This window comes from Nicotiana tomentosiformis, chromosome 9 (genome assembly GCF_000390325.3).
Source record: "Nicotiana tomentosiformis chromosome 9, ASM39032v3, whole genome shotgun sequence".
In the NCBI taxonomy this organism is placed as follows: domain Eukaryota; kingdom Viridiplantae; phylum Streptophyta; class Magnoliopsida; order Solanales; family Solanaceae; genus Nicotiana; species Nicotiana tomentosiformis.
In genome coordinates this window covers 89,832,899-89,851,475 of record NC_090820.1, presented here as the reverse complement: position 1 = coordinate 89,851,475, position 18,577 = coordinate 89,832,899, and the positions used below count along the sequence as shown (strand labels likewise).

At 38.6% G+C, this 18,577-nt stretch overlaps 2 protein-coding genes and 1 non-coding gene across 3 annotated transcripts; 1 reads left to right on the top strand and 2 right to left on the bottom strand.

Annotated features, from left to right (window-relative positions):
* Nucleotides 1-5,191: 5,191 nt before the first annotated feature.
* LOC138899172 (uncharacterized) lies at nucleotides 5,192-5,581 on the bottom strand. Its single transcript, XM_070185301.1, has one exon. It carries the CDS (start codon nucleotides 5,579-5,581, stop codon nucleotides 5,192-5,194), a length of 390 nt encoding a protein of 129 aa, XP_070041402.1.
* Nucleotides 5,582-5,907: 326 nt separating this feature from the next.
* LOC117279001 (uncharacterized) lies at nucleotides 5,908-7,376 on the bottom strand. The gene is made up of 4 exons (XM_033658441.2): nucleotides 7,290-7,376; nucleotides 6,986-7,223; nucleotides 6,712-6,814; nucleotides 5,908-6,367 (listed from the first exon to the last, which is right to left on the bottom strand). The coding sequence occupies exons 1-4, from the start codon at nucleotides 7,374-7,376 to the stop codon at nucleotides 5,908-5,910; spliced, it is 888 nt and encodes a 295-aa protein (XP_033514332.2).
* A 9,529-nt stretch (nucleotides 7,377-16,905) lies between these two features.
* On the top strand, nucleotides 16,906-17,012 carry LOC117279002 (small nucleolar RNA R71). Its single transcript, XR_004509389.1, has one exon. It is a non-coding gene; the product is annotated as a small nucleolar RNA R71 (small nucleolar RNA).
* Nucleotides 17,013-18,577: the final 1,565 nt, after the last annotated feature.

Sequence of the window (18,577 nt, the reverse complement as noted above, 5' to 3'; positions counted from 1 at the left end):
ACACCACTAGTAGGAAAGGTAGAAAAGAAAAAACAATATTGTTGAAAAAAAAAAGAAAAAAGAACAATAATATGTAGCAAAGGAAAATAAGCATATCTTGTCTTTGCTAGTGAGTATGAATTAAAGTAGTACTTAAAGGGAGAAAAAGGGAAAGCTCTTGGGATGATATTCTTCAATCCCAACTTCTATTTCACAAATAATATCATCCCAAGAGCTTTCTCTTTTTTTCTTTAAGCACTACTTTATTTCATACCCACTACCAAGGACAAGATATCCTTATTTTCCTTTTCTACGTATTATTCTTCTTTTTTCTTCTTTCTTTTCAACAATATTTTTTTCTCTTCTACCATTCCTGCTAGTGGTGTATTCCTTACAATACAAGTGCATCTTTTTTCTTTCATTGGTTCCACTCAAAAGCCATCCAAGTTCCCTCCTTACTTCTTCTAGCGCTCATTTTACAATTAAAGTGTTTAAGAGGTAAAAGGATCAATAAAATACATTAAGAGCAAAGGGGTATAAGCTTGTAATGTGGTTGCCAAATAAAAGGCTATAAGCTCAAAAGGGTTGACTAGGGATAATTTTTATATGAGGTAAGCATTTAGATCAAAAAAAGCCTAAAATCATTTTTCAAACCGAGCAAAACCTAAAATTTTGCTTTAACTCACATGCCGGGCAAGTTTTAGACGCCAATACAATGACACAAACTACACAAATTCTCACCACACATGACACGTGACTCGCTAAGGATGGTTCCATTTCGACTCTCAAATAATTACAAGTATTTACGGAGCCACAAAATATTAAGTATTAAGCACAAAGTGGCACAGCCAAGAAAATGAAACATAGGCGTCAATAAATATGATATCTACTCAACAAGGCATCATAAACACTTTCAAACCATAGGGAATGTAATATACATACTAGAACCTAAATATGCTACTATCAAACAAGTAAAAAGCGCTTATCAATCTCATATTTTCCATCCTTTTATTCCCTAAATCCTAATTTACTCTACAAAATAACTATTACCCGGTTCAACTACATCTCATGAAAAAGAACCGAGGTACAAAAAACTTTAAGATATTATTACTACCTATAAGAATAAAAAGACATATTTTTGGATTTTTCTATTTTTTAATTTGTTTTGTCTGTTTTTGGTTAGACTTTAATCCCTTAAAAAAACTGCCTAGGAGATCCATATTTGGGAAAATTCTAATCATTTTTATTCTTATATACATTTCAAATTAAACTACTAAAAACAATCCTAAAAACTAAAGCTGGAATACTATACAAAAATAACTTTTTTTCTATATATATTCTATGCTAAAATAGAAAAGAAGAAGCTAATAAAAAATAAACAAGAAACTATTAGTTTGTCTAGTATTTACAAGTCACATAGAATATATAATCCCCCAACCCCACAATTAATTCATGTAGTATCCTCAGTGCATATATAAAGCAATAAAAACAAGTAAGGTAGTAGGAAAAACTCCATGATCAGTCATCATCATCATAGAAGGCCCCATCCGAAGTTGTCCACTCTTCATCCTCTGCACCTACATCAGCATCATCCTCAGCCTCCTCCTCAGACTACTTTGGCTCGGCCACTGAACACTCTGGTTTGTTGACATCCTCGTCCTCAGGAAGTCACTGGCCCTCACCAAGCCCAACCAGATGCGGGGCATGAGCATTGAGCTGAAAGCGCTCATCCAGGTTGGCCCTCTCCTCCGTGGTGGTCGGCCTCTCTCCAATCCGAAGTTGCAAGTCCATCATATCATATAAATGGGCCACAAAGCTGTCATCTCAAGCTTTGAGCGCGACACCTGTCAGTGAAGACATATCACTCTCCTCCTTCACCCGATTGCTGGTGATGTCCGTTTGTCGGAGGGGTGCTGGAATGACTACATCAAAATCTCACTCCTCATCTACCTCCTCTTTTCTCAGGTACTATGTCAGCACATTGCCGAAGAATAACCTATCAACTCTCTTTCTTGTTCTTACCTGCACTATTTGGTAGCGTATCAACTGGCCCACATTCACCTTTTGGCCAGTCATTAAGAAGTAAAGAAGACAAACCCTTCCACGACTGATCATCATCTCATGGTTGCATGGTAGTAGCCGTGTGTTGATCAATTTCTACCACACCTGAGCTTTTGGCTTCATTTTCGTCTTTTGAAATTTCCTATGACGTTAGGTCTTTTTGTCACGGATCCAGGCTGCCACAAAATTGACACCACGGAGAGTCTGTCTCAGCGCCGGATATGTTGGGCGGGTAATGAAGTTACCAGGGGATCATGGAGAAAATCCAGAGCTCTCAAGTAGTTGCATATAGTTGATGTAGAAAAATCAATCAATCGGTCCCGAATAGGTACATACTGCTCTGGATGATCCAGATCATATCTGGCATAGAACTCACGGACAAGGTTCACATTGATATCTCTAATGTTTTCAAACACGTAGATCAATCCAAGATCATGAATACCCTTCCAAATTGCTTGATACATAGATTTTAGAGGGCGCTCATGAACAACCGAATCAGGGTGTATATGTTTCGGCTGACAAATCTTCTACCATTCCTTGGTGGACGAGAGTATTCTTTTAATTCCATACTCTCGTTATCCCTCAGGCTATGGGCATGACGCTCCATAGCTGCAACTGCTTGCAACCCCTCAACATGACTCGAAGTGGCCTCCCCTCCTTTCCTCTTTTTCGATGGAGGTGTGGAGGAAGCCTTGACTTTGGTAGGAGCAGTGGCCTTGCCCTTCCCTTTATCAGTCAGTGGTGCATTGGGCTTCAGACGTACCATATTTGTACCTGCACAAGTGGACATTAGTCAACCTTAGAGGGCATTGAATCATTTCAAAACGTGGTCTTACGACCCCAACTTAAGAGTTAAGCACATGATGTTCAACAAACTTGAGGTTACTCAGACTTCATCTCTCTATTTTAGCATGCTTGTCTCTCCCATTCAACCAATGTCTCATAGATGCTTACTACAATTTCGATGCATATAGCTACCTATCTCAGCTCCACTGAGCTGGCCCACACTTAAGATCTTAAGGGGTGCATGAAGATATAGCACTAGTATAACAACCCCAGAGACTCGGACTCCAATGGGGAGAAGGAATGCCTTTGAGGTATTTTGACAAACAATTGGCGTGCACTAGTGTCATGGAAGTGCTTGTGTGGATGAGGGATAACGCAGGCAAGTGGGCCGGTCCAGGCCCGGAATTTTTAAAAAATAATTATTCTATAAGATGTAGTACTATATATATTAATATTTAAGTTTTAGTAACAACAACATATTAATATAGCATATGTTAATATAGCATTAATATGTATAAATATGTTGCTATTGCTACAACTTAAGTATTATCTTTAATTATCTTTTAACTTTCTGACTGTGTAAATATTTCATGTAATGGCAGTTTTCGAATTCAAACTCTTCTTAAATACAATATCAAAAGGTAATTTAAATAGGAGTACTAAACTTGAAAATGGTTGCAGGCTAAATGAATTTAAGTGAATCATTTCATATCTTTTCTTAAAAGCATCCAAAGAAGTGAGATTTTCTAAAAAGAATAAGATGTTAAAAAATAGTAAAAATAAGAAAAAGGTAAGTTAAAAAAGGTTACTTTACTAAATTGTTGTCTAATTGTTTGCTGAAGTGTGAACAATTGCAACAATTACCTCGTAAGTCTCATCCTTAGCATGTGTTAATTAAAGTCTCACAGGGCTCTAAACATTATTATAAAATAATTTGCAAAGCATAAGAATTTTCTTGATTGCTCGATAAGATTCTCAAGATTATTGTTAATTATTAGATAAATGCCTTTTGTCCACCAACCAGCAAACATGATATAATTTAGCATTAATATGTATATGTTAATATAACATATGTATACATATCTTGTTGCTACAACTTAAATATTAATATAGCATAATATCTTATAGAACTATATATAATTTTAACATCCTTTTGTCTCTAATTTCTTTTAATTTTTTAAAAAATTCCATTGGGCCCACTTAGCCCATTTAGCCGGCGGGCCGGGACTGTTTAGCTCGGGACCAAACGGTCTCGGGCCCGGTCCCGGGCCGGTCCCTACAAAAAGATCATTTGGCCTGTTTAATTTGGGACCGGGACCGTTTGGACCGGCCCACTTCACCCGTTTAGGCCCGGGACCGGCCCACTTGCCACCTTTAATGAGGGATTGCCTCACCCTCCCAAATCAACTTGGGAATTTAGTGACATCACTCATATAAAAAAATAACAATACCATTCCTACGGGGTTTATGGGGTTAGGACAAACATGCACATTCTTACTATGAAGCACATACCCAAAAGTTGTCCGAGTTCATCACTTCACCCAATTCTAAATTTGAAAAAGAAAAAGTTAAAAATCATACCTTAGATGCTTGGGAAGGATGATTGCTCAATTGATGGTGCTAGTGAGTGAATGAGTGTATGAAGGAGTGGATTTAATGGGGTTTTGATGTGAGTGAGAGGTGGAGGGGAGGAGGCAGTATGGTTTGAGAGAGAGAGAGGAGCGTGTGTGTTTGGACGTTTTTGTGTGTGTGTGTTGTGTTTAGGGATGGGCAGTTGTTTTAATTAAGGGGTGTATGTGTGTGTGGTGTTTTAAAGAAAAGGAAAGAAGAAGAAGAAGTAAAGAAAAGAAAAGAAAAAAAAATACTTACCTGGCGCTGCGAGGTCTTTCGCGAGGTGGATCTTGCTATGGCCCAGGCAATGTGAGATAGGGAGCAAGGTGGAGACTAGGCGACGCGGGCTGTGTTTCGAGGAGGAGTGCGCTAGGACCTGGGAGGCGCGAGGTATGCTGCGAGGTCCATTACGCCATATAATGCGCGGTGCTAGGTCTGTGGCGTGTTGCTTGACTCGCTTGGCGAGTTTCGGGGCGTACTCAAGTGATGCCGGGTCCATTTTTTGGATTTCTCCATGTTTTCTTGACTTTCCAACATGCTCTAATACCTATTCAAACACAAAGACTTAACCAACGATTTGTTAGTACCTAAAAAATAAAAATAAAAGTCTAATGAAGCTAAAATAAACTAAAATTAGGTTGCCTCCCACAAAGCGCCTGATTTAACGTCGCGACATGATTAATACAACATTATAATGGATTGCCTCCCACAAAGCTCCTGATTTAACGTTGTGGCACGGCGCAGTCAATCAAACTCAAGGTTCACTCAACACTTGGGGCTCCTTCAAATAAATCACCGACACAACTTTTTCCTCATCCATGCCAAGGTGATGTTTCAACCTTTTTCCATTAACCATGAACTTCTGAACTCCATCTTTCGACTCAATTGCCACTGCTTTCGTAGGATGTACCTCTAGTACACAAAATGGTCCTAACCATCTTGACTTCAACTTGCCCGGAAACAATTTCAGTCGTGAATTATACAACAGTACCAAATCTCCAAGTTTAAAATTGTGCTCCACAATATTCTTGTCATGGATCATTTTCATTCTCTCTTTGTATAATCTTATGCTCTCAAAATCATGGTAATGTAACTCATCGTGATCGTGCAACTCTGTGACTCTATTTGTACCTACAGCTTTCATATCGAGATTCAATTGCCTCAGAGCCCACAAAGCTCTATGCTCCAGCTCACAGGTAAATGACACGCTTTCCCAAATACCAGTTTATATGGCGACATGCCAATTGGAGTTTTAAAAGCGGTGCGATAATCCCATAGTGCATCATATAACTTTCTCGCCCAGTCTGTTCTCGTAGCATTCACAGTCTTTGTCAAAACACTCTTTATTTCTCTGTTCGACACCTCCACTTGCCCGCTTGTTTGGAGGTGATACGGAGTGGCCACCTTGTGGCGAACACCATATTTTTCAATAGCTTTGTGAAGGCTCGGTTGCAAAAGTGGGTGCCTCCATCACTGATTATTGCCCTTGGTGTGCCAAATCGGGTGTAAGGTGTTCTTTCTCAAAAAACCAATGTCTCCCTTCGCATCATTTGTAGGGAGTGCTAAAACTTTCACCCATTTTGACACATAGTCAACTGCTACAAGTATGTATTTGTTGCCGTATGAGCTGAAAAAAGGCCCTATGAAGTCGATTCCCCATACATCAAATACTTCCACCTCCTGAATCGGGTTCATTGGCATCTCATGTCGACGGGAGATATTCCCGATCCGTTGGCATTCATCATAGATCTTTACCCAGTAGTGTACATCCTTGAACAATGTCAGCCAGTAGAAGCCCGACTCTAACACCTTAGTAATTGTCCTTACCCCTCCAAAATGGCCAACATATGGTGAAGCGTGATATGCCTGCAAAACAGAAGACTGATCTATCTCACGGATACACCTCCGGATAATGTTATCAATATAAATCCTAAACAAATAAGGCTCATCCCATTAATACATGCGACAATCACAAAAGAACTATTTACTTTGCACATAGTACAAGTCATAGGGAACAATACCGCTCGCCGGGTAGTTGCAATATCCGCATACCATGGTGCCACCTCGATACTTGTCGCTAAGAGTTATTTGTCTGGAAAAGTCTATGCAATCTCTTCTATATCAACCTTCTTTTCGGCTCCTTCAAGCCTGGACAAGTGATCAACCACTTAGTTATCCATTCCATTTCGGTCACGGGTTTCCAAATCAAATTATTACAGGAGTAATACCCATCGAATCAGGCGCGACTTTGACTCCTTATTCTCAATTAAGTACCTGAGAGTAGCATGGTTAGTATAAATGATTACCATTGAGACTATCATGTATGTCTTGAATTTGTCAAATATGAATGCCACTGCTAGCTTATCCTTCTCGGTCACTGTGTAATTTAGATGTGCACCACTCAAGGTTCTACTTGCATAGTAGATTTGATGCATGATTATCGTTTCGCTGCCCAAGAACTGCTTCCACAACATACTCGTTTGCATCACACATCAGCTCAAAAGGTTGTTCCCAGTCATGTGCCACTATGATTAGTGTAGTCACCAACCTCTTTTTGAACTCCTCAAAAGATGCCCTGCTTTTTCAAGCAATTTACACAAAGGGTTAGCAATTTTGGAAAAATCTTGTATAAATCTCCTGTAGAAGCTGCAGTGACTAAGAAAACTTCCTATAAGCAATTTACACTTGACAGAAGTGGGTGGTGACAACTTCTCTATTACATCAACTTTAGCACAGTCCACCTCAATGACCTTACTTGATACTAGGTGTCCCAAGACTATACCTTCCTATACCATGAAATGATACTTTTCCTAGTTCAGTACCAGATTAGTCTCCATACACCTCTTTAGTACTCTTCTAAGATTCATAAGACAGTCATCGAACGAGTTCCCCACCACTGAGAAATCGTCCATGAAAACCTCTATTATGTCCTCTACCATATATGTGAAGATGGCCATCATGCACCTTTGGAATATGGAGGGTGCATTGCATAGGCCAAACGACATTCTCCAAAAAGTATATATGCCATATGGACAGGTGAACGACGTTTTCTCTCTATCCTCTAGGGCAATAGAGATCTAGTTATACTCTTAGTATCCATCCAGGAAGCAAAAGTGGGACCTCCCTGATGGTAGGCTAGGAACACGTGTTTTAGTCATATTTTGCACTCTAATTACTGTACTTTGAGCATGTTTGAGCTTAAATGATGGTGATTTATACTTGTTACATGCTTTATGCTTTGTAGGAGTTGATTTCGGATTACGAAGATGGGATGGAGCAAAATGTACTAGTGTGTCACATAAGGTGTGACTTTAAGCGTCACATTAGTACAAAAGTTTGTCAGAAGTTTGAGAAGTTCAGAGACTTGGAGTTTTGGGTTTGACAAAAAAATACACTAATGTGACAGAGGGCGCGTGGCATAGTGTGATGCATTAGTACAAAAGCTTGTCAGACAAGCTAAGTTCAGAGAGTTTACAACTGAGCAAATTACACTAATGTGACGCAGGGTGCGTAGCACTGTGCGACGCATGAAGTGTAAAGAGTTTACAGGTTTTCCCACTTCGGCTCAAGAGAGATAGTTTGATCCGGGCACGTTCCGACTTGGTATAAATACACTAGAAACACATTTTTAGAGGACTTTTGACCTATAGAAGATTGGAAGAGCATTGGAGACTCAAAGCACAAGGATTCATCATTCTTTCCTCAGCTCAACACCCGAGTTTGGATTGAATTCATGTTTTCTTATTTTTTACCTTTATTTGTGATGAATTTTTCCTTAAATATGGAGTAGTTTACCTTAGGGTTTGAGGGATATGGTGTTTTGATTGATATTTATGGATTTTAACTCTAGTTCTTTGCTTGAATTCATTTATGGAGTTTTAAATTGATTGCAACTTTATTCACCAGTTTATTTAATCGAAAGATGAATATTTTGGTGAGTATCATTGCATTATTTTGTTTGGTTTAATTCAGTGATTCTTTTAAGTAATCGAAAGAGCTTGTTGAATTGTTGATTAAATCAAGTTAGGATAATATTCGAGAGACGTTTTCCTGAAGACTAATCCATTAACGCATGCTTGCATATGTTCACAATGCTTATATTAGTTTACCTCGTAGAGTAAAGATTTAATAGAGAGAGGAGTCTTGAATACACATTTGAGCTAATCATCAAGTGGATTCGTGAGAATCATTTGAACTTTAGAGTGAATTGAACTAGAGTTCGATCCCAAATAGCTATCTTGCATATATCCTGTCATGACCCTTATTTCTTCCATTGATATTTCAGTGTTGCTCAACTCTTGTCTTTCCGTGATCAATTGTTAATAGTTTTAGTTTTATAGTTAATTTTAGTTATTAATCATCCCAACCAAAGTGTTAATCATCTTGAATAGAGTTCGCTATAAATTACTTGAGCATCATTTAAATCCAATCCATGTGGAGATGCCAATTAAACTATACTATCTTTGGCTAGCGAGCATCAATTTCGTATTGTATTTTGCGCTCGTCAAATTTTGGTATTGTTGCTGGGGATTGGCAATCAATAGTGTTTAAAATAGCTTTTGGTGCTAATTCAGGAACCTATTTTATTTTATTTTTCACGGGTTTCTCTTCCGTGTGTAGGAAATATGTTGATTTCTCTGGTGTATGACTTGATCTTCTTCAAAAAAAATTGATTCCATACAATCCAGAGGTGGAAAAGAGTCTGCGACAGTTGAGGAAAGAGAAATAACTCACCGAAAAGTTCTTGGGGCAATCTTCAACCCAAGCACACATGGCTAATAATGGTGACGACGGGGTAGATTTAGCTATAAGAGAGACATCACAACATAGAGAAGAAGTTGCACGAATAGTAGCTGAGGTAGCCCGTAGAGTTGCTGATGAGACTATCGAAGATGATGGGGGTCGAAGATTCAATCTAAATCGACTCTTGGTTGAAGACCATTTCGAAAATATGGTACCCAGGCCCGGTAGAGCATTGGGTGATTATGCCAGACCAATCTACAATCAGGGACTGTCCAGTGTCAGACTTCCACCCGTAGCAGCGAATAATTTTGAGTTGAAGCAAGGTTTGCTTCAAACTATCTAGAACAAATGTGTCTTCAAAGGGAAGGTGAATGAAGATCCTAACACTCACTTGATGGATTTTAAGAAAATCATGAACACCTTCCACTACAACGAAGTGTCAAAAGATGCAGTCTACTTAAGGGCATTCCCCTTTTCACTAAAGGATGACGCGAAGAACTAGCATTATAGCTTACCAGCGGGGTCAATCAGGACATGGGAAGATATGACTAAAATTTTCCTTGACAAAGACTTCTCAGTTGCAAAAACAGTTAAATTTAGAAGGGAAATTCACAACTTCTGCCATAAGGACACTGAAATAGTTTTCAAGGCTTGGGAAATATTTAAAGAGAGTGAGAAAGTGTCAGCATAATGGGATTGAATTGTGGATGCAACTTCAGGACTTTTGGGATGGACTGACATCTTCCTCACGACGAACTCTGAGCACTGCAGTTGGACGTCCTTTAATGAAGAAGACTCCTGAAGAGATTATTGCAATTCTTGATGAGCTCTCTGAAGATGCTAATCAATGGCCTGCTAAGAGTAATGATAGAAGAAAATCATCTGGGTTCATCAAGTGGATTCTAACACATCAGTGCAAGCATATCTAGATACCATGGCCAGAGAGATAAGAAAGTTGATTGTAGCCAAGGTCCAGAGCCAACCATCATCAATTTATGACTTTTGTGGAATAGGTCATCCAACGCATGAGTGTCAGGCCTCAGCTGCAGATGAAATGGTAAATGATATGGGAAGCTTTGACAGAGTCAACTACCAGAGTGGTAATAATTATAACTCTATGAGGCAGAGGCACCTAGGCTTTTCTTGGAGTTCAACAAATGGTAATCTCAACTCATGGCAGCAGAATAATCCGAGACCCTAGGGACAAGGAGCTCCAGGATTTCAAAATCAGCAGAGGTAGCAATATCAGCCTCCATATTCTAATCAGGCTAGCTTGGAAGATCTAATAAAGGCCTTCATTATTAAGACAAGGTGAGAGATTTGAAACTCATAGTGTAGCTATTCGAAACATAGAGAGGCAAGTGGGGCAGATTGCTAGTCTGTTATCCGAGAGGTCCCCAGGAACCCTCTACGCGAATACCAAAAGGAATCCAAAGGAAACAGTGAATGCAGTGTCTTTGAGGAATGGCAATATATCACAAGATTTGTTGGTAGTAGAGAATAATTAGTTGACGGGATATCAAGTTAAAAATGAAGGAGAGCAGAAAAGTGATGAGCATAAGAGTGAAGTGAGGGCAGAGCAAGAGGATGATCTGAAGAAGAAGAATAAGAAAAAGAAGAACAAATATGAAGTTCCTACAAGGAATAAGAAAGACAAACAAAGAAGTAATGATGATATCGAAGAGAGTAAATATGTTCCTTCTCTACCTTTCCCTTGGAAGCAAAGAAGAGAGAGCCTAGACAAACAATTTGGGCATTTTCTAGAGGTTCTCAAGCGGGTGCATGTTAATGTACCTTTCATAGAGGTGCTTTCACAAATGCTAGCATATGCCAAGTTCTTAAAGGAGATACTGTCCAACAAGAGGAAAGTAAAGGACACATCGATTGTCAGGCTCACAGAACATTGTAGTGCCATTTTGCAAAATAAGCTCCCTTAAAAGTGTAGAGATCCAGGGAGTTTTACTATACCTTGATCTTTAAGAAGCACTAAGTTTGAAAAATCTTTGTGTGATTCGGGTGCTTCTATTAATTGTATGCCTTTGTCTATTTTCAGGAAATTGGATGGAGAAATTGGAGAAATTAGATCTATACCCGTGTCCTTGCAGCTAGCGGATTAGACCACAATCATAACTGAAGGACTAGTAGAAGATGTGCTAATTAGAGTGGACAAATTTGTGTTCCATGTGGACTTTATCGTGGTGAACATGGAAGAGAATAGGAAGTCCCTCTAATTCTAGGGAGACCCTTCTTGGCTATTGGCACAGCGATTCTGGACATTCAAGTAAGGCAGCGCATGCTCAGAGTGGGGGAAGAAAGGGTGGTCTTTAATATGGAATGAGCAATGGGGCCCTAAAAGAGCTAGCTAGAGAGAATAAGCATGATAAGTGTGGGGTGTACCCAAAGAAAGAAGAAAAGAAACTCTCAGCATGGATGTGTGCACTGGGTCGGTCATGCAAAGGAGATCCCGACTTCGATTTAGACCCTGACTAGATGAATTAGGAGAGTTTTGTTTACCTCTTGCTCTTTATTTGTGTGTCATAGGGATATGCCACAATTTAAAGTGGGGGTGGGGGATGTAAATATGTGCATGTTTGTTTGTTTTCTTGTGTTTTGCTTGAAATTATTTTTTTGACTTTTCCCGACGATGGATTTCCTCGACTGTCTTCTCGAGGGATCAAAGTCGAAGAAAAATATATATTTTATTTTTCTTAGGTAGGTAACAATTCTCCCTTGATATTTCTTTATGATGCGGTTCTCTTCCAAGGGTTTTGTTTGAACCGGGTGTAGTTAGTTTTTCTTTTATTAGGAATAGGGAAGTCTTGTGCTCTAGTGTTAATTGGAGATAACTTATCTTAACTTTGTTATACCTTGAGAGTAGTGAGTGCCTTAGTCGTGACGCCTAGGCTCAGTTCTTGACTCTTGGATAAGTGCCTAAAATTATTTGATTTTAATGTTGCTTAACTGCTTTGACCAGAGAGTCGGGATAAATCCGGTCCTAAGTGAGTTATGTTCCTATGTATGTGTGAGATTTTGTTGATATTCTGTGCATGTCAGTTGATGTCTAGAACATGCCCCGTATGTTTGCAAAACGAAATAGTAGTCTTGTTTAGTCTAGAAAATGATAGAGACATTTCTTTGTTGAGTCAATTATATATTTATGACCCGCCTAATTATTGTGTATCCTAGTTAGCCCTTTTGAGCCTATAATCCTACTTCTTTGGCAACCACACTACAAGTGTGATCCATATTATTTTGAATTGACTATCTTTTTGAACCTTTTACATCTCTTGAGCACTTGAATTTGTTATAAACTTGTAAAAGCTAAGTTGAGGTATGGTCGGGTTTTTGAGTGGAACTATTGAGAAAGGTGCATTGTTTGAAAAATTGTGACAACCTCTTTTAGGGAATTGAAAGAAAAAAAGTGAGTTTGCTTGAAAAAACAAAAATCAGAACTTAGAAAAGAAAAAAATTGATTCCTTGCTAGTGGTAGTTCTCATCGTGGTTGTGCTTAAAGATATTGAGAGCTTGATGCTATTATGTGTGAAGGTTAGGGTTTGGTTCAACAAAAGTGTGGGGTTTAAATTATTAATGTATATATATTAAAGTGCTTAGAAAGGTGTAGTCACTATATCTATATGTATCCTACCCATCCCGCAACCTACATTACAACCAATTAAAGTCCTACTTGATCTTTGACTGAATGAGCTCATTTAGTAGAGTATTACACTACGGGCAAGCCTATGATACGTTTTCTGTGGCACATGAATTTTAATTTTGAGAGTGAGTTAATTTTTTCTATCTTGAGTTCCTATTTGTTCTTGTATTTTATTGTGTATGGAACTACTCTCTATCTTTGGTGTGAGGGCACATAATTTGTAAAGGAAAGGTAATGTCTTTGGCCTATGTGTTAGAGTAAGTTAGCAGTTTTTTAAAAAATACGTGGTGCATGTGAGTCGAGTCTTGAGGCTAGGATGTTATGATAGGATGCTTACTCTGCTTTAAATATTCTTGGCATGATGCGTTAGGAAAGTTGTCTGATAAAAAGGTCGTCTCTATGTGAAGTGTAGTTTGATTGCTCGAAGACGAGCAATGGTTTAAGTGTGGGGTGTGAATGTTAGGCTACGAACACGTGTTTTAGCCGCATTTTGCACTCTAATTACTGCACTTCAAGCATGTTTGAGCTTAAATGGTGGTGATTTACATTTATTACGTGTTTTATGCTTTGAATGAGATTATTTCGAGTTAGAAGATGGGCTGGATAAAAATGTACTAGTGCGTCGCATAAGGCGTGGTATTAAGCATTGCATTTGTACAAAGGTTCGTCAGAAGTTTGAGAAGTTCAGAGACTTGGTGTTTTTGGGTCTGACAGAAAAATACACTAATGCGACGCAGGGCGCGTGGCATAGTGCGACATATTAGTACAAATGTTTGTCAGACAAGCTAAGTTCAAAGAGTTTACAACTGAGCAAATTACCTAATGCGACGCAGGGTGCATGGCACTGAACGATGCATGAAGTGTAAAAACTTTACAGGTTTTTCCACTTCGGCTCAGAGAGGATAGTTTGGTCCGGGCACGTTATGACTTGGTATAAATACACTAGAAACACATTTTTAGAAGACTTTTGACCTACGAAATATTGGAAGAGCATTGGAGACTCAAAGCATAAAGATTCATCATTATTTCCTCAACTCAACACGCGAGTTTGGATTGAATTCGTGTTTTCTTATTGTTCAACTTTATTTTTTATTAATTTCTCCATGAATATGGAATAGTTTACCTTAGAGTTTGACAGATATGGTGTTTTTATTGATATTTGTAGATTTTAACTCTAGTTCTTTGCTTGAATTCATTTATGAAGCTTTGAATTGATTGGAACTTTATTCACCAGTTTATTTAATCGAAAGAGGAATATTTTGGTGATTAGTTTTGTATTATTTTATTTGGTTTAATTCAGTGATTCTTTTAAGTAATCGAAAGAGCTTGTTGAATTGTTGATTAAATTAAGTTAGGATAATATTCAAGAGACGTTTTTCTGAAGACTAATCCATTAACACATGCTTGCATATGTTCATAGTGCTTATATTAGTTCACCTTGTGGAGTTAAGATTTAATCGAGAGACGAGTCTTGACTACATGTTTGAACTAATCATCGAATGAATTCGTGAGAATCATTAGAACTTTAGAGTGAGTTGAACTAGAATTAGATCCCAAATAGCTATCTTGAACATATCCTGTCATGACCCTTATTTCTCCCATTGATATTTCGGTGTTACTCAACTCTTGTCTTTTTGTGATCAATTATTAATTATTTTAGTTTCATAGTTAATTTTAGTTATTAATCATTCCAACCAAAGTGTTAATCATCCCTTCTTTGGCACACACTAAACTAGGCTAACCCAGTTGATGTCAGAGATGGGGAAAATGATTCCCGCATCTAACCACTTGATCACTTCTTTCTTCACCACTTCTTTCATATTGGGTTTCAGCCTTCTTTGATATTCTCTGGAAGGTTTGTGCCCATCTTCTAGTAGAATATTATACATACAAAAGGTTGGGCTAATACCCTTTATGTCTACAATGGTCCAACCAATTGTAGTCTTGCACTCCTTCAGAACCTGCAAAAGTCATACCACCTGTATATCTAACAAACCAGATGAGATAATAACAGGTAAGGTCGAGTTAGGGCCTAAGTAAGCATACATGAGGTAAGATGGTAACGATTTTAGCTCCAACTGTGGTGGCTCTTCAATTGATGGCTTAGCTAGAGAGGTCTTTCTTTCTTCTAAGTGTAAAGGCTTGAATTCGAGCTCTTTTTTCTACTACCCTTGGCCTTCAAGAGCCAAAACCTACTCCGCCAAGTCTTCACCATCTACCTCTTCTAGGTTTATGAGGCAGGCTGCTAGAGGATCTTTTACATTAAGCATCTTATCTTCTTCCTCCATGATCACATCCACTGCTTCAATCAGAGAGTAATTGGCAAACTCACTGGGTCGTCGCATGGACTTCTGCACATTGAATGTTATTTCTTCATTATTCAGTCTCATCTTTAGTTCCCTAGTTTCACAATCAATCAGAGCTCTCCCTGTGGCTAAGAATGGCCTTCCCAAAATTATTGGAATCCCCTCATCAACTTGGCAGTCTAGAATGACAAAATCTGTCGGGAACACAAAATTTCCAACCTGCACAAGTACATTGTAAAGTATACCTAATGGCATTTTCCCCATTCAGTCGGCTAGTTGTAGTAACATGGATGTGGGACTTGCTCTTCCAATGCCCAACCTTTTATAGATAGACAAGGGCATCAAGTTTATGCTCACCCCCAAATCACACAATACTTTAGCAGAAGCATAGTTGCCTATGGTGCACGGAATTGTGAAACTCCCTGGGTTGGATAACTTCTCAACTATAGGTCTTGTCACAACAACACTATAGGTCTGAGTCAATCTCATAGTTTCCAAGTCTTGAAAGTCAAACTTTCGAGACATCAAGTCCTTCATCATCTTTGCATAACCGGGCATCTCCCTCAAGGCATCAATCAGTGGGATGTTCCCCTGAATCTACTTCAATATCTCCATGAATTTCTTGTATTGCTCATCCTTCTGATATTTGGCCAATCTCTGTGGGAAAGGTGTTGGAGTCTCTTCCTTTCTATGATTGGGGTGGAATCCTGTTCAGACACTTTTTCTGTTACTTCCTCTTACCCTTGCTCAGTTTCCTTTGTAACCTCTTTTTCTTTGTTTAGTTCCTCCTAGGCCTGCTGCATTGTTACTTCTGTTAGCTCAGTTGGCTCATCTACCTCAATTGGTACTAGCACAAGTATCTTAGTTGGCCGGCTTTTATGAGCAATTTCTTTCTCTTAATCAAGATCTCTACCATTTCTCAAACTCACAGCCATCAGCTGCTTCGGGTCCTGCTCTTTCGGGTTGACATTTGTGTCCGTAAATAGCATCCCTTGGGGACAATTATTCAGAGCCAAAAGATATCTACCCTAATTCAATATCAATGCCTTTTATCGTTGAGTCATGTGCTTCAACCTTCTCTTGTATTTTTTTGTTAGACCCAATGAGTTGTTGCAGCATTCCTTTAATTTCAGACAACCCATCATCTTGTCTCACTATCTGTTGTTGTTGTTGGGGTTGTGGATAAGCTAGATATTGATTTTGCTGCTTGTAACCATGTTGCCTTTGGTAAGGCATGACTTGATCCTGTGGTCGCATAGTTCCAGGATTGTTGTTGTTATTGTATTGCTAATGTGCTGGTCTATAATGCTAATTCTGCATTCCCCAATTCTAACCACCTTGTCTATGGGCTCCATAGTTGCCCACATAGTTCATATTCTCTTGATAGTTTTGATTGTCACTTTTACCGCTCCACAAGCACACACATGGTTGATTAATGCATGGTGTGCATAATTCTCCATTTTTCGTGTCAACTATGTGCACCTGCTTTTGGCCCGACTCATTAAAATTTTTGTGGTAAGGATACTCATTTGCATCATTAGAGTGTCCATATTCTTAGCTATGGAGTTGTTTGGGTCTAGAGCTGCTGAGTGAACTACAGGAGTGATTATAGAGTCTTTTGTCATCCATCTTGGGTTTTGAGCCATTTTATCAAGTAATATCTTACATTCTCTAAATGATTTGCTCAAAAATGATCCACCTGTTTAAGCATCAATATTGGCTTTCAAGTTGTCTGCCAATCCCATATAGAACATTTGATCAGGAATGCCATGGTGAGGACACTTGACCAACATCCCTTTGAACCTCTCCCACGTTTCTTGCAGTGTTTCCGCTGGTTTCTGCCTGAAGCTTAATATCTCATCAACTTGTTTGGCAGTCTTATTGGGTGCGTAGAATTTGTTCAAAACTGCTTGACTAATTCCTCCCAAGTAGTGATGGAGTTTATGGGGAGCGAACTGATCCAAGTCTAAGCCTCTCCCGTCACTTAGAATAGAAACAACAATAGCCTTATTGCTTCCTGTGTCATTTTCAGTTGCCTTTGCATGGCACAAATCGATAGAAAAATTTTCAGATGTTGTTGTGGATCTTCAATGTAAGACCCCGAGAACAGTCCCTTGTTCTTCTACAACAGATGTAGCATGTTATTTGTGATTTGAAATAATTCCGCTTATATCTGATGGACTGCAATTGCGGTTGCCAAATTTTTAGCGGTGGGTTGTGCCCAATCATACAAGGTTGCTTCTGGCACAAGAAATGACACACCCTGGTTGTTCGAGTTGTTCCCAATGTTTATATTGTTTTGATCGTCTATGACGTCACCCATGTCTAGTTCGATTCGTTCTATTTAGTTATGTTATAATTTGTCTTTCTTGTTTACTCGATTTAGTGCCTTGAAAGCTTTTTTAGGGTCCGGTAATTCTTCGTACAATTCACCAGTTCTTGAAGAGTTTCTAGGGATGCACCTATAACACATAAGACTACAAATGTTAGAGTTTCAATATAATAAATTTCAAGTCGAGAAAGTTGACTAAACTAAGTCGAGAAAGTTGACTACAAACGTCTAGCGGTCGTTGCAAAAATAATTCAGTTTACAAGTCCGGAGTCGACTCCCACTAGTTCCCCAAGAATTCAAGTAATCAACCCTCAGAAATATTAATAATGGCTTGGTTATTAAAATGCTACGATTTATAACTAACAGAGCAAATGTTGTAGACAAGATTGGAAAAGTCTATGGTTATGAAAAAGAATGAAATGAACAATAAAGAATGATGGCAAGTCTCTCTAGCCCCTAAGAAAAAGAAATGCCTCTAAGGGTTTGGCAAATGTGAGCCAAGAAATGAAAATTGGAGTGCTTAAGGAAGTACATAACCACTTATCCCATATGGTATCCTATCCCAATCCAAAAGCCTTCATTACAACCCGAAAAATGTCCTACTTAATTTTAAACCGAGTGACCTTACATTAGTGGAGATCTATATGAGGGGCAAGCCTATGGTACTTGAAGCCTTACTTGTGACATTCTTTTGCTAGAGAAGAGTGAATCCTTTATTGCTCTAGAATTTGAGTATTAAATCATGAAGTGAGCATAGAAAATGGAAGTTAGAGGGGGAAGAGTTTGGAGTCGACCATGATTTAAATGATAGAACAAGCATGTCCTTTATGAGTAAAGCCAATTCTTGAAGCTCAAATGTCACACTATAGTTATATGCAAGTCACATATGTTTTGTCACCTTGTTGAAAATGCATGAGTATTGTGGGTAATTATTGATTCCAACCGAGTAAGAATGAATTACAATTGACTCTTTGAAATGACCTTTCACTTAGGGGAGGTGGGAACTAATCTATTTGCTTGACTACAAGAAAAGACTTAAGTTTGGGGGAGTTGATAAGTGTGAATTTTAACAACTTATTAGTACCTTCTTGCTTTAGGTTTTAG